At 42.4% G+C, this 16,924-nt stretch overlaps 1 protein-coding gene across 1 annotated transcript in view; it reads left to right on the top strand.

The window, feature by feature from the left end:
• The window catches only part of spon1b (spondin 1b), a 74,715-nt gene extending 63,895 nt beyond the window's left edge, over positions 1 to 10,820 (top strand). Inside the window, exons 11-16 of the mRNA XM_026365293.1 lie at positions 1,721 to 1,903; positions 5,974 to 6,144; positions 6,863 to 7,030; positions 7,147 to 7,305; positions 8,720 to 8,983; positions 9,070 to 10,820. Coding sequence (XP_026221078.1) covers positions 1,721 to 1,903; positions 5,974 to 6,144; positions 6,863 to 7,030; positions 7,147 to 7,305; positions 8,720 to 8,983; positions 9,070 to 9,224 — 1,100 coding nt within the window. The 3' untranslated portion in view covers positions 9,225 to 10,820. The remainder of the gene's footprint in view (positions 1 to 1,720; positions 1,904 to 5,973; positions 6,145 to 6,862; positions 7,031 to 7,146; positions 7,306 to 8,719; positions 8,984 to 9,069) is intronic.
• Positions 10,821 to 16,924: the final 6,104 nt, after the last annotated feature.

The following is a 16,924-nucleotide window of genomic DNA, read 5'->3' as shown; positions in this document are numbered from 1 at the left end:
GCCATGTACCGTCAAATGTTGGGTGAGACCTCCTTCCCTCAGTCAGGGCATTGAAAAGGGTCGTGGTTGGGTACTCCAGCATGACAATGATCCAAAACACACGGCTAAGGCAACAAATCACTGGCTCAAGAAGAAGCATATTAAGGTCATGGAGTGGCCTAGTCAGTCTCCAGACCTTAATCCCATAGAAAATCTGTGGAGGGAGCTGAAGGTTTGAGTTGCCAAACATTGGAGAGGATCTGCAAAGAGGAGTGGGCCAAAATCCCCACTGAGATGTGTGCAAACCTTGTGGCCAACTACAAGAAACGGCTGACCTCTGTGATTGCCAACAAAGGTTTTGCCACCAAGTACTAAAGCACGTTTTTCGAAGGGATCAAATACTTATTTCCTTCATGGAAATGCAAATTAATTTATAACTCTTTTTGAAACGCATTTTTCTGGATTTTTTTTGTCATTGTTGTGTCTCACTGTTCAAATAAACCTACCATTGAAATTATAGACTGATCATTTCTTTGTTAGTGGGCAAACTTACAAAATCAGCTGGGGTTCAAATAATTTTTTCCCTCACTGTATATAAGATAAGATCAGATTTGGAACAAATAGGTGTTAGACAGCTGCAGGTGAGGTGAGTTGAAAAAGGAGACATTAATTCAATTTTGACTTCCCAGAGGGACTATCCTCATATGTAGATCACGTCAGTCATTTAGATCAGATAATAACCTTTTTTTTTTCTTACATGGTCACACTTCATGATGCACACGCTGCTTTTTATTAGCATGTCATTATACAGATCAGTGCTGACCTTATAGTTGCAGGATGAGCTGTACCTTCATGGCTAAACAGGACACACTGGTGCATTGACAGTGTTTGTGTTGTACACGGGGGCTTACTGCCTATTTTTACTCCAAGTAGTCTTGGGTACGGTGCAGGATTTTGCCCATGCAGCAGAATTCCTAACAAGGATCTCCTGTCATCTAATAAATGTCTTCCTCTTAAAGGGCTTTTTTCTATCCTCCTTTTCCCTCCTCTCTTACTTTACCTGCTGTTCTCTCTTTGTCCCCTTTCTTTGTGCGAGATGACACTGCAGACAAGTATCCATTCAGGCTGGTCCCCCTGGTCCGCCTAGAGCTTCACTGCCTTCACTCACACATCAACCTAACTCTCCTCTTACCTTTCTGTGTGCATTTCCACTTCCTTTCTTCCCTCATTCTCCTTCTGTCATTACACGTTAGTCCGGAGAATTGGACCCACTCAGGTCTGTCCCAGAGGCCTGAAGGTGTATTGTCTCTCGGCTCTCCTCTCATTTTCCGTGCCTCTCTGAAGCCCTGAGAGAACATTATTAATTGAAGCCAGTACCTCTGCTTTTTCTTGTAGTTCTGCTACCACTGATAATTGGACAAGACAGTCGCAAATCACACTCTTCTCAACTCTGCTTCTTCCTCTACACCTCAGATGTTGCTCTGTGGACCTTTGTGGTCCAGTACCAGCTTCAATCGCCTTTGGATATAATGTTAAATAATGAACATCTCAGTCGCTCCTCTTCTCTGTGTCACAGGGGAGTGCAGCTGCTGTAAAGTGATGAATGAAATTTGTTTTGTAAAAGCAATTCCAACTAATGATGACACACATGATTTGAGTCAGCTGCTGAATTAGCAGGCCAAATAAATAAAATGAGTCTTCTCCTTCACCCACTTACTCTCCCTGCATCGTTTCCTCTTAGATGACACACCAGAGACGTGTATCTACTCTGGCTGGTCTCCCTGGTCGGCGTGCAGCAGCGCTACATGTGAAAAAGGCCGCAGGATGAGGCAGAGGATGCTGAAAGCCCAGCTGGATCTCAGCGTGCCATGTCCTCACACTCAAGATTTCCAGCCCTGCATGGGCCCGGGATGCAGTATGGAGGGTAAACGCACACACGCAAACACACAGTCCACAGCGCAGTGAACACAGTTGTGAATCCTCCCATCTACTGAGAAAATACAGGTGAGGAACATATGAACAATACTTTCCTTTAGCTGTTAGCTGTTATAATGGGAAGAGGTACATATAAATAAGGCAGGGTATGGAAGACAGCCAGTGATTTCTTTCTTAAATAAAAGACATTTATTTGCTCCTGTGGAAGCACTTCCAGCAGCAGAACCAAAGCACTAATGGATAAAATCCTCTGTTGCGAAGCTGCAAAATGATGAGGCACAGATCAGAAACCCTTTAATGAAAATGCTTCAGAGAAAGCAGGAGAGATGCATTACTGGGTAGCTCTCCATTTTACAGCAGCTCTCCGTTCAAGTTTAGGTGGTCTAAGTGAAAGAGCTTCTCCAAGTGACTCCACCTTTCTGCCTCTCTCAGTGGCATCCGGCTTAAATGGCTCTCAGCAGGTCTGCTTCCGTGTGATGTAATAACCTAAGCGTGTGGTGTTATTTTATATTCATTTATAAACCCTGTAAATATTCCAGCAGTCTTTGGTACATCTTTGAAAAAGCTTTTTATATTTTGCATCAACTCAGTCCATCACTGCTGTTTCTGCTCAGCTGACAGCATCATCTTCTCACATACGCAGCTTGACAAACACACAACACGTTCTCATCCCACACTGGGTTATGCTAAGTTCAAACACAACATAAATACTTCCTGGAACATAGTGGAGAGTGCCCATTAATGCAGGCTTGGGACCGGCACCCACGGTACACTGGCTTGTGCAGTGTGGGGTCTTGCCCAGGAACACTTTAGCACGTTGCTGAGTGGAACGTGGTCACAAATCTCCAACAGGTCAATGTGCAACCATTTTTACAAACTGTGTCTCTGTCGCCCCCCATTATTTTAATATGCTCTCATTGCATCAGTAGTTATCTAAATGTACCTTTAAGTTCAGGAGCTTTTCATGTGGAGTGTTGTACAGACTGAGCTATCATGGAGCAAAACAGACAAAGGAGAAGAAGTTTTCAACCCATTCACGGCTCACTCACGCTTCTCTGTGGCTGCTGATTGGTCTAATAGACATCCTGCCCCCCTTCAATGCACAGTGTTCTTAGTATTCTTCTTCACAAATGTAATTTTATTGCATAAATAAAAACACGCTGATACCATTGTGTGCTGCAGCAGCTCATTACACTAAGACGGATCTAAAAACAAAGATTGCATTTCTCAAGTTCTAATCCTTTCAGAGTTTGGGGCGTTCATTTGGTGTCACCCAAAAAGGAGCAATCAGTGAACCCTCTAAATAATAAGCAGATTAAAGCTTAGGTATTTGTCTCATCCTGACTAACACAGTCTCAGATTGTTCGTTTTGGCTTAAACTGATGGAATCTGTGATGAAAACACAAAGCTGCTGCCTCATTTATATTTCACGGCCTAGTGGTATTATCTTATCCAGAAATTTAATTCTGCACCCATTAGATGACAATTGGGATTATTGTAGTGAATTATGACGTGTGTGTGTGTGTGTGTGTGTGTGTGTGTGTGTGTGTGTGTGTGTGTGTGTGTGTGTGTGGGAAGAAACAGGTAAAACTGAACGAAAGAGGTGGAAACTCTATAATTAGAAAGCAAACGTGTAACCAGGAGCTGGCTGGGAAAGACAATAACATCCACACATGCAATATCCAAAGCTGATATGGTCACATCAAGAGAATGTGTCACAAAATACACTAAATCCCTAATTACAGAAAGTAAACATTGGTAATTGGATACCCTAATTATTTCAGTGAAACGCGTGGATTAACTGAATGGCTTCCTGCATCCGTGGTGCTTAAACCAGGATTTGATCGGGTTTATCTTGGATTTAACGACATCAGCGCACTACGTGTTCATTGTTGTGTTAAAGATAATAGGAACAAGAGGAAGATGGCGTATGTATGAAATTCATTAGGCTTCCCAAACAAAGTGGACACACATGCTGTGTTTAGCAGAGTGGATGTTCCTGGTTTTTGGTAATGCGACTGTCAAAGAGGATGTAATCTAAACAAATGAGCATTGATGTCTTCCTGTTTGTCTGTGTCGTTGTCCACAGAGAAACTTTTCTTTTCCTGCCTTTTATTTCTATCAGAGTTGTCAGTTTGATGCTCTTTTACTGCAGCCCCCACGTCCCGCAACAAACACAATAATAAGTGCACCCCAGAGTTTGCTTTTGACCAATTTCCAGTGAAGTTGTCAGTTTGAAACAAATGCTGAGAGACAGCACAGTGAGCGTCTGTCTGCTCCCCCCCCCCCCCCCCTCCATCCCCCCTCGTCTAACTTCCTCCCTGGCTCCCAAGGACGTCTACCAGCCATCAGTCGAGTGACGCTTGTGCTGTTCAAGGCTCGCACACGCAGTCGGACCCACACAGACAGCGTTCCTCTTATCGATTATCAGACAGCAACACGGAGAGCTTTTTGTTCCTGAGCACCTCTCCTTTGTTTTCATTTAGCGCTCCGTTAGCGGGTAGTGGGAGATTGATAATTGTGGGTTTCATGCTGGGGCTTGGTTGCGGGCCGACTCAGAGGGTGATTAATATTCCCGGGAAACACTGTGGCTCTCTGGAGGCTTGATCCGAGCTGGAGATACCTGTATCTTTTATTAATGATTCACTTAGTTCTGCCTTATTAGGCCACAGCCAGTAAGCAACGCTGTTTTCAGTTTGTCGGCATGAGGCGTGTGTGAGAGTCGAGTGTGTAAGTCAAAGAAAAATCCATGCTAAGTTGATTCAAGTTCATTCATCATTTCTAGAAAAGAAATCCTATTTACAAGGTCTGTTTTCACACAATCGTCTCTTCTTGACACACTCTCTTTTTCTCCCTTATAATATACTATCTACACCAGGGCTTCGCTCTCAGAAGAGGTGTTTAAAGACGCCAGTAGTAAAGGGCTGTTAGACTCGTACAGTGAGTCTCTGTGAGTGAAGAATAGGAAGGTCTTGAAGCACCCTGCTGGATAATAGTGATGAAATACACCGGAGTGGAGCCTTGTTAAACCTGAGAAGCTGCAGACCGCTTCTCTGCTGATATGTGCCTGGGTCATACATATTGACTCGTGGCACATGCAGTGAACAGGACTGTCCCTCAGGCAAGTTGCCTCATTAAAAGCTAGCCAGAGCCGTGACTGAGGAAGAGCATTTTGAAAACCTTCAGCTTTCCCTCTACACAGAACAAAGTCCTGTGTCAGGACATCTTGTGCTTTCCTGCCTATTAATACGACTCCATGCAGTTCAGACTCAGTGTTGAAAATGATCCGTAAAGGTCCAAAGTAATAAGTGCTTTTGCAAGTTTGATGGAAAAGTGGCCGAGGTGATAAATGAAGCCGACGTGTTCAGACGTCTTGAGAGTAATGGAAAGAGGACAGTGTTGAAAAGAGAGCGTCCTGTGACTGGAGTACTCAAATGATGAGTATTAAATTCAGAAGGAGCACAAACCATGAACTTCATAAACAACGTAACAAAGATTCTCACAAGGTGGTGGAGAAATCAATGCTTATTTAAAGAAGCATTCATATTATTACATATGACTGATGAATAAAGAGTCAAATAAAGTCTAACCTTGAGATGCGTCATCTCTTAAAGAACTGTAAAACCCACTGTGCTAAATATGAAACACGTGATGAGTTACTTATTGTAAACTGTCTTTGTCCTTTAAACACTGCTGGAGCAAAGAGATGTTCAATACCAATATCTTAGTGTGAAATATGTTCTAAATGTTATTTGATGATGCTGATGGTGCTCAGTGCACCAGAAACAGAACATGTTGCAGTATCAGCTAGAATGATTTAACCAAAACGAGCTTCCTGGAATTAGTCGTTGAAATAAATGCTCAGCTCCAGACCTATTTTTATACTGGTTGCAATAAGGAATTGCAACAAAGCACCTGGAAATCATGACAAACAAATCCATTATAAAAGGGACAAACACACAGCGTTTTCTCAAGAATAACCTGAGAAGAAACCAATGCCCTTCTTGTAGTGTTTGTGCCTAAGTAGACCTCGTTCTCTTCCTGTCTCCTCGTGGACAGAGTCGTCGACGTGTATGATGTCGGAGTGGATCAGCTGGTCGGCCTGCAGTGTGTCCTGTGGGATGGGGATGAGGTCCAGAGAGCGCTACGTCAAACAGTATCCCGAGGACGGGTCGCTCTGCCAGCTCCACACGGAGGAGACGGAGAAGTGTGTCGTCAATGATGAGTGCTGTGAGTCCTTCTCAGAGCTATTAAACACTAGAAAAACTTCACCTGACGCGGAGCCTTTTAGAAAGTCTGGAACTTCCACACATGCACACTACACAAAGCCAATGGCACGTTCAAGTACATGTGGAAATGCTTCACATGAAAAGTAAATGCTGGGACTCTGAAATAAACATTACACACCTTCAATGTATGAAATGAGCCTCGGGGCATTAGGACTTAAATCATTGTCCCCAGAGGATGAATCCTAATGACTGTTATCTCTCCAGCTTTTCCTATAGTGCCACTAATGCAATGACACCTATCAGATGGATTATAAAATAAAACCCTGTAACTTAGGTTTCCCCTGACTTTACATGTCAGCGTATTGTTGTTTGCCGTGTGAGTGTGCATTAGTGATGTGACTGTTGTGTACGAACTGTCAGAGTTAATTTAACAGGAACATGACGTTAGTAACTAAACTCACAGAGCCTGAGGTTGTGTCTGTCAAAGGCAGATTTACGTAGCGTGGCTCATTTAATTTACCACCTTTTAAAATCACAATATTTTCATTTAAGCGTTTGTCACTCATGTAGATGTGATGAAAAAAAATAATTTCATCCAATTAATGATTTGATTAAAACTCAATTAGAGAGGCAACTAATAGAGTGGTTGAACATTCTTCACAAAGTAGCCTGACCTTGGCAGCTGAACATAAGCTGGATGCTTTTTCTCCCTCCCACAGCGCTCAGCAGCTGTGTGGTGACCGAGTGGGGGGAGTGGGACCCCTGCAGCGTCACCTGTGGGCTGGGCATGAAGAGACGCGAGCGCATGGTGAAGATGCCTCCGATAGATGGATCCATGTGTAAAACAGAGGTGGCCGAAGTGGACAAGTGCATGATGCCAGAATGTCGTGAGTGTTCCTGAACATTTGCACTGAGATGGATCCAGTTCGTTGAAATGAGTATGGGACAAGGTTAACAACAGTATATTTCACCTTCAGTAACGTGTGCGTGTCTGTGTCTGCAGACACCATCCCGTGCATGATGTCTCCCTGGTCGGACTGGAGTGAGTGTAGTGTGACGTGTGGACGTGGGGTACGGACACGTCAGAGGATGCTCAAGTCTGATCCGGCTGAGTGCACGGAGGAGCTGGAGCAGGTGGAGAAGTGCATGCTGCCTGAGTGCCGTAAGTACAAAACTGCACAACTCTCTGTCGTCCTTGTTAAATGAAGCTGTTGGTACACCGGTGGTGTAATATGTTGATCTTTGGGCTCTTATTCAACTTTTCGTTCAGTCTACATTTGGCTGCACTGTTCCAGTACTCTTGGAGGGGCGTGTATGTCCTCTAGGTGCATGAGTTAGTTTAGTTTTGTAGTAAGACGTGTCGTGTGAAGATTAATTGCCGCGCAGGTTTGTGACCTGCAGGGGTTCTTGCAGCTTCCATTTACAGAAACAAAACATGACAAAAGCTGTCAGTGCGCTACAGATGAACACATATGGACCATATTTACCAACTATGACCCAGAAAATAAGCCTTGAATGTTTACTACAGCACCACTTGCTTTCCAGACCGGATGATATTAAACTCCTAATGACTTCTTCACTCATGCCTCACTCATGAGATATGTGCTTACTTACCAACTACTCTGAGCACCCAGCTCTCTGGTTGGTCCACACCAACAGGAAGAAAGACCCTCAACAGTCATAATGAAAATCTACCCGATCCTGCCCCCCAGTGACCAAATTCAGAAACAGCAAGTGAGACTTCAGCTCACTTCAAACACATTTTCTAGATGAAACAAAACAGTTTCAGACAAAGACAACAACAAAGAACAGATGAACAGCTTTTTAGAACTATGTAGAGCTAACTGGGGAATTATATGAATATTACATTTACCATGTGACTGCAGCAATGCGGCTTCATCCAATATGTTCTTTGCTGTGACTTGTCTGGCTCACGTCTGCTCCGAAGTAATGTAATTTTCTTTCTCTTTGAACACAAATGACCTCTGTTAGTCTGAGCGTTGATGTGACTTCCTCCAGGGCTAAAAACAGAGGAGCCCCACCCATAAATCATGTGCTCCCAAACCTGTCAAATAGCGAGACTTATTCTGCATCCTCACAGTGCACTCCACTAATTATTTAACATGTTCCCTTCCCTTTTCCTCAGACCTCGGTAATATAAGCAGCCACATGCCACGGAGCTGGCAAACGTCAGGGTCTGAGGGGAGCACAAGATGGAAAGTAGGAAGCAGCTGCCTGGTAGTGGAGAATTCTTAATGAGTGACCATTTTGCTTCGTCACAGTCATGAGTAGAGTTTCCACTGAAACGACAGAAGCTTAGAGTGCATTTCAGCAAGACGAGCGCACGTTATCGTTCACTCTCCCCTTGCCCTTCAATGGTTGATCTCACAGGAGATCATCTGTTTTCAGCAAAATGGAAAACCACTTAGACTGAAGGGCCAGTGGAAGACATTGCTGAACCCAGACTGATACATGTCATACACACCAAAGTTATTAGCCAACATCAGAGACCTGTCGTGTCCTGCTCTTCCTCTCATTTGTCCTCTTCTCTTTCTTCCTTCTGTCCCTTCATCCAGCCGTCGACTGCATGGTCTCCGAGTGGTCGGAGTGGTCAGAGTGCAACAAATCCTGTGGTAAAGGACACATGATTAGAACCCGTATGATCAAGCAGGAGCCGCAGCTCGGGGGCAGCCTTTGCCCCGAGACCATTCAGAGGAAAAAATGCAGAATCAGGAAGTGCCGGACGAAAGCTAATGAGAGAGGAAGAGGAAGAGGAGGTGGAGGAAAGAGGAGAAGGTGGGATAAAGCGAGCAGACGTGCGGATGTGGGAAAACAACCAGGTTTGTGCTCGTAGTCTGTTTGATTGTTGGAGCTGCCAGATGACACAACCACTGAGGTGCTGCTGTCTCTCGTTTTTTTACAACAGCTTGCAAGATGCAGCCGTGGACTGACTGGACAGAATGCACCAAAGCGTGCGACGGGGGGACCCAGGAGCGTCTGATGGTTGTGAAGAAAAGATCAAAGCACGGCGTGTGTAAGGCCGAGAAAGAGATCCGTACCTGTAACACTCACTCCTGCTAGAGGGCACTACTGAGCTACAGGGGAGGGGGAGGGAGCTGAGCTGAGGGGGAAACACGTGACGTACGGAAAACATGGGTTCATCTGCTAACGATGGTTCGTAATGGTTATTGTGTGTGTGCGTGTGTGTGTGTACAGCAAGATCGGGTAAGGGTGAGGTGATGGCACCAAGGAAAAGGAGAAGTCTGTGTAGGTGTGAGGGAAAGTAAAGATGGAGGAGAAGGTGAAGCCGTTTAGTGAAGCCATTGTAGACATTTAGTTAGCAGGGCTGACTTTTACTTTAGACCACAATGGAAGAGTTAGAGTCATGTCTGTGTCCTGCAAAAAAAAAATAAAATAAAAAAATCAGCTTTTAAGGATTTTGACAGTCACTTTTTTCATTGACTCAAATCTGCCCTCTGCAAAAATCATTATCGATATCATGCAAGTGTCACAGCCATGATCGGCCTCTGAAATGCTGTTATTACTCGTTTCTTCAGATTCTAACTCATGCTAAATACCTGTAAAATACATGTGAATGAGGCAGAGTTGCTTGTCAGGTGTACAGGAAGCACATTATTAAAGTGAAACACAGTGGGACAGAACGTAATCAAAGTACGGCAACAATTCGAAACAACTCATCCTGCTGTGAAAAAAGGAAAAGCTGAAATTGAATAGTGGCAAAAGATGGATCTACCACCGCATCAAGTGAGCAATAAATGAGTTTCAAACTGAACCTTCATTTATTAGGTGAAATCCTTAGAAAAGCCAGGAATCATACTTTTGATCCCAGTACCTAGTTCTTTATATCGACCAGTTTAACTTGAAGACACCACAAATCCAACCAAACTAAAGTGAAGCTGTACCATCTCTCTTCTTACTCTCTTCTTTTTTTTTTGCAAGACATAGATGCTCATAGTGGAAATCTCTACACACTTATGGATGTACTGTATATCTACTATCTAACCAACACTTACACCTGACACTATGTAATTACTAAAACCCACACATTTAAATGGAGATGTTTTATACTGTTAAAATTAGTCTTTATATGCTGTACTGCTGTTTTTCTGTCGTTTCAGCTGATGTAGCATTAAACCTGCGATAGCACTCCCTCTGTCCCAACACCTACTTTTAGCATGTGTGAAATTTAAAAAAAAAAGGATTCTTTTGGTTGGGCGTTATGCTTCATCAGCTGTAGATGTTGTCTTAAAACACTTAGCTAAATGACTGTATCTGCCTTGGCTGCTTGCTGAGAACACCAGCAGCGGCGTCTCTGAAGTGTCACGTCTCACAGTCGTGCTGCGCTGCACTGGTGCACGAGGAGAACGATAGGCTGGTTCCGTCTGACTGTTACTGGGGCCTTGGTTAAAACTCACATTTATCTCCATTCATTTCATGAGTCTTTTTTTTTTTCCTTTGTAATTATTCCTTAGTGGGTTACGTCACAGTTTTGTTTGTGTTTTAAAGAAATTGTCATCACCAAAGTTCCGTTTTCTGTAGATGTTTTCTTGCCTTTACGTTTCTTTTATGTTTGCAGGCCTCTACTTTCTTTGCCTCTGTATCACGTGACTATTTTGTAAGAAACCACCTTTACAATAAAAGATGTAAATGTGAAAATCGTAAAGTGACTCAGCTGGTGTTGATTCAGCCTAATGTTGACTGCTGTTTGGTGTCTGGTGTCATTTCTTTCACAGTTCAAATCAATGTTGTGAAATCCTGATGTTTCCCAGTTTGAGAGGTGGCAGAAGTGTGCAATACACAAGTAGCTCTAAAATGTACTTAAATACAAAACCTAGTTACTGTGTCACTGATAAATAAACTATTAAACTAATCCAATCTAAAAATTGCAATTCTAACATGTTAAGTATCATTTAGATCCAGATTCAGAGAGAGAAACACTTCAAAAACAGACTCTACTTTACAAGCTCATTATCATTAATTTACACTGCAAACCACTGTATGTGTTCAATCCATTATAATACTCATAATCATCAATCAATAGTTGATTATATTTAAATTATATTTTGTAACTGTAACTACTAGTTGCTAGAAAGTTTTCGCATTATTGTAGTGGATAAATCTCTGAACTGTAATGGAGTAAAAGTGAAGTAATACTTCAGTATCTCCAATCTGTACTTAAGGATAATTGTACTTTTGATGATTCATGATTGTGTTGATTCATGATGGTGTATTATTCAAATGCAGTACTCGGGGGAAGTAAACTGTGTATATATGTAATATGTTTACATGGTTTGGTTTGTAAAAAAAAGTTCATCAACATTTTATTTTGCGTTAGTTCACTGGCTGTAGGTCAAACTGCTTTCTCAGATCTGTTACTGTGCTTACAGCTACGCTCCACTAGATGGAGGTAGAGGACAGGAAGGAAATCACAGGGAGCCTCAGGCATTCTCATTTATTATATCATCAAACACTAAATTGAAAATTGAAATACTTTATGGTCTTCCAGGATGAGCAACCTGAATATCACTTAAGTCTTCAATCATGTACACTTCAGAGTATTAGGTAAGTGACAGGTTGATGTTGACAGAAAATATAAATAAAAAATATTAAAATACAATAAACAACTAAATGACGAAGAAGCAGCAGATATATAAAAAAGTAGTAACATGTGAATAAAGCCCCAAATTCTCAGCTTCTCCAGTGAATGTGCACATAGAGCTAAAAATAGCCTCTATAACAATAAAAGACCTCATTCCAGGAGGCAGGAGCTTCCTGTCATCCAGATTCACAGATTTACCCAAACTTGTCAGAAGTGTGTTAGAAACAGTAAAAGCTCCAACATCCTGGATCCCATTTCCTATAAAACCTAGACTCTCCTCATCCTAAACCGCCAACCTCCAACAAACTTCCTCCAGAGCCCCAGAAGATGTCATGCGACTGTTTCACAACCAGATTTGAGGTTTTATGACATCAGCTCCACACATGATGAGTAAAGGATCCTGATGAGTGGATCCACTAACGATCAATATTGAATGATGCGTTGATGCATTTGGGATGTGGCTTTAGTGTTTCAGGGCAACAATCAGATGAGTTTTGAGCTTCAACCAGGACAGGGCAGTTGTTCTTTTTCTTTGTGACAGCTCCCATGATGACTGCTCCGGTCTGATTCTGTGAAAACCTCGGAGACTGACAGGTTTATCTGAGGTGACATGATCGGCACAGGATGGTTGGAAGATGTTGTAGAGGTACTGAATAATTTAACCTCCTAGCTTCACAAACTACTGCTTTTGAGGTTAAAGAAAGCATAAACTTGCACTTTACAAGACTCAAACTCAACTTTTAAAATCCTTTGCAAGGTTCCAGATTCCAGATTCAGTATGTTGATGAGGACACGTGATATTAGAAATAAAATATCCACTGTAAAATGACACAGCGTACTCTAAAGCAGATTAAATTTAACACTCCCACAAAATATGAATGTAGTTGATGGTTAGTTTAACATAATGAGTGGAAACAGCTGCCCTGGCTCTGTCCTGTGTTACAAATGTCTCTAGCTTTGGAGATGCCTGGTACATTACGCATGGTAGGTTCAAAATCCACATTCACACTGACATTACAAATAGGCCTAACATCAACATTGCCAATAAAGAAAAATCTAATTTAAAACATTCCCATTCGATTATGAGTGTGGCTGTAATGATAATGAGAGCTGCCATAAAAACAGTTGGAGCTTTCTAAAAATACTGAGCTGGGTGGGTGGCATGTTCTCCTGTTTTATTCAAAACAATTGAAATGAAACACACTTTACAATGGCTGATGGTTTGTAAAGTGTCCTAATAACTATTACGGTTCAGTTATTAAAGGTTTCTAGATCAGTAACAACCCACTAGTACAAGAGATGTACTTTTTAGCCCAGATAGAGACACCGAAACACTGCACAACATCTATGGAGAGACCTGCACGTAAAAAAAACCAACCCCAAATCCAAATGTGATAGGCTGGTAGAAACGTCCCCAAGAGGACGTTCTCTAATAGTTCATCAAACAATCAGCAGGCAACAGAACTCCTGATTCTATGGATATCATTTCACATTAGAAGTCCAAATACTAGTGCAAACACACTGAGGCAATGATGTGTGACTGCTTGTCGAGAGGTGTAAATAAATATAATATGTGGGCTATGCACCTTTCTGTTTAATGTGGTTTAAAGTAACTACACAACGTACTGAACTGAGGATGGAAACAACAGCTACATGGGACGTTCCATCGAGTGAGATCACAGCTGTTCAGTCCTGAAAACAGCTCTAATCTTGCTAAATGCAGGAAATCAGCTGCGCAGTCAGACAGAAGGAGTTCATTTCTGCACAGCTGTGCGACATGGTGAACCTCCCTCCATGGAGTGCAGGTAAAACATCCTGCACAGGTGCATCGGTTTAAAAATGAGCATCTAAGTTCAGATGTGTGCTGAAGTAAAAGGGCATACAGTGCAATGAGTGATTGTACAGCTGGAGGTCAGCACCTGACTTTATTAAAATACAGTGGGTTTTATTCTCTTCTTACGCAGCTTATGTTGAATGTTAGTTACACTATTGAGCTATATGTTGTCTCTAAAGTCTCTCCAAGTGTTCGGACTGGGCTTTTAGGGACAGGTTCACTGACCAACTTTTATTGTGTACTTCTGTACGTGTGAAGAAGTTGCTAATCTTGGTGCACTGACCTTTTGATGGTGAGTTCACTTTTGGAACTGATCCAGTTTACTCTAGGCGTGTTAAGGCTGTGACACACACCAAGTTGACATCAGAGAACTAAAGGGCTTTGAGCTAAGTCGTGGCACTGGAAAGTAACTCTCTGTACCAGCAGGTAGCAGTCGACAGTATTTATCATTCAGAAAGAGAAAGAAGAAGAGGAAGACCTAGAACTGCAGCAAACTGTATAAAAAGCAGCACTATGGCAGCGTTCACTTGTATTTTCACACCAGTATTACTCTTTATAGCTACTTCTAACTGAGAATAAGTCTGAAAAGAAGTCTCTATGCTGAACAATCACAGTGGTCTCGCTCACCAATGGGTCCACCACCAATTCCACATGTTGGAATTGGCTAAAAGTCACAGTCTGATTGCTGGCACCAGCGTGGGATGCAACACAAACACTCATAAATGACCCAGTATTGCTGTGTTACAGTCCTGAGTGTAAAGATAAGTTTGACACTTTGACAAGTTGTTGTGTTGCCAAGTTTCCCTCTGTCACAGTGACACTTGCTGCTATGTAGTGGCTGCAAGTTGTTCCTTGACATAAACAGATCTCTGAAAAATATGAGTGTCCAAAGTCCCAAAAGTCATCTGAAGAGACCGTCATACTGTGAAATGGTGCATGACACCACCAAAAGGAAAGGCAAGAGCTAATAGATGTATGGGCAGCTACAGTACACATAACATTCATTGTGTGTTCCCGTTCCCTGTTTCTCCTGTGAAATAAAAAAAGAAACTTGCGAGGTCCCCGTGGAGAATCTGGGACACTGCATCAGCAGAAGCGAGATGATACGGCAGAAAACAGAAAATAGACCACAAACTTAAAATTAGAATGTAAACATTTGAGGTTATGCAAGCTGGCGCAGCTGATTCAACACTGTGAACTCGCGAGCACCCACTCAAAAATTACAGCCATGTTGTGAGTCACTTTTAATGAGTTTGTATTACTCACGAGTCGAGTAGCTCAGTGTCTCTGCCATCAATTAGATTTACACAGTCACTGTGCGGCCGCCAACTCAGCTTTTAGTGGCACACCAATCTACAGTCTTATGTTATTATGTTATTATGTTATTATGTATTGGTAGGTATGTGTTATCGACAATCCTTGCTGCATAATGTACACTACCGCTCACAGGTTTGGGCTCACTTGCGAATGTCTTTCTTTTAGGGGAGCATGGCGTTCTTTAGGTGAGTTTAGTACCTGAACATCAGCAGTTGTTTGTTTACAGGTTCCGATAGCCGGAGAGAATGGAGAGCCGAGGACACTGCAGCATGTTCATCAGTTTTAATCTGTTTGCTTAAGAAAAATGCAGATATCATCTTCTGATTCTGTCTCCATGAATGATGCATGCCCATAGGAACAAGTAGTTTAGTGTTGCCTCTCCATGGTCTATGCTGACAGCCACTTTTTGTCCTTATCTGTGAATGCACCATAAAGGTTTATAGCCCGGTTAGCACATAAAGGATGGGCGAAGTATTGCTCCATTTTCATTACCTCATCTAAAAGGAGACACTAGTCCCACTAGTCAGTGTGTGTTTGATCTCAAAAAGAACGAGACAAAAAGAGAGAGAGAGAGAGAGAAGAGGGGTCGAGGAGGTAGTACTGATCGGATCATCCCAACAGTGAGAAGCACTTTGTTGAAAGAGCAGCTAATGAGGTCACTTAGTCTGCAACCACATCATCATCAATGGGATTCTAACAAACTTCAACTACAATACACACACATACACACACACACACACACACACACACACACTGTAATTGTTCAGGCATGCTAATGGTACCACTCCTGAAATCCACTCTCTTCTTCCTGTCACTGAGCAGTGAGTTACTGACTTGTTTGTGATCTCTGCATGGAAATTAATGCATAAACGCTTGAGTTGAAGGCACTAAAATATCACGGAGCAACACTAAAATGCTTTGCTGCTGAACATAAACTGAATGCAGGGAAATATGGTTCAACATACAGTATGTGAACAATATGTTGGTAGAGTCGTGGTGAAAAAAAAACATATTGTGTGTTATCAGAGTCGGCAGAAAGACGAACGCTGTGTCCATGTTCATCCAGAGAGCACAAACATGACCGTGCTGCTCCATGTCCGCTTGATGTGTGATTAAGACACTGTTACCACGTCCACCATCAAAACTTTACAAATGGATAATATGTCAATGTTGTGTTTTTTGCAATATAAAGTGCCTGAATACAACAAATCACTTTCCCCATCACCAGTCACAGTCATATTCCATTTGCAATTACTCAAGCCTTTATTTGTGCATATTTTAGCAGCTCAAAGGTTCAGAGAGTCATGCGTGTGTATCTTTAGAACTTGCCATGAAACGTGTTGAGAATAGATTGATGTATGTAGATGAGCTCATGAATTTTTCACATCTGCTGGCAAATCAGTGCGCTGCTCTAGACTTCGAGCTCCCAGTTGGCTTTCAACTATCCAACAAAGCTGATTCCACAGGGACAGGCTGGCTGAAGACAGTGAACACACTGGGAAGGAGCCCCAGAATAAAACTGGATCTTCTTTGGGTATTTGATCTGATAGCAGGTCTGTGTACCTCACTGCACGAGCTTCACCCAAATCATTATATTAGCAGCACTAGCAGCTTGAGTAAGTGATGATTATGCTGGTCGGGTTGACAGGTTGACATTTGTGTGGCTTTTAGTGAAACATCTCAACAACTACTGGAAGGAGGGCCGTAATGTTTCCGATGTCTATGATGACTTGAGCATGACTCTCAAAGACTTTCTCTGACTATTCATCAAGCATTGCCATCAGGTGAGGTGGCCTCCTGAACTCGTTTGGGCCTCTGGACTTTTCCAAGCTGGAAAGCTGCTTTGTCTTTCATATACTTTTGTTCCTCCACTTGTGCTGATGGTCTGAAAACAATTTAGCCATGAAGTGAACTGAATCACCTGCTGGCACATACTTTCTATTCAGCAGTCACTTAAACCTTGTCTGTAGTTAAACCTGTGCTGCTGTTAGTAATATATATCTAATCTTG

Source organism: Anabas testudineus, chromosome 6 (assembly GCF_900324465.2).
Source record: "Anabas testudineus chromosome 6, fAnaTes1.2, whole genome shotgun sequence".
Taxonomy (NCBI): domain Eukaryota; kingdom Metazoa; phylum Chordata; class Actinopteri; order Anabantiformes; family Anabantidae; genus Anabas; species Anabas testudineus.
Note: the sequence above shows the minus strand (reverse complement) of the source record. Positions and strands in the feature narration are given on the sequence as shown.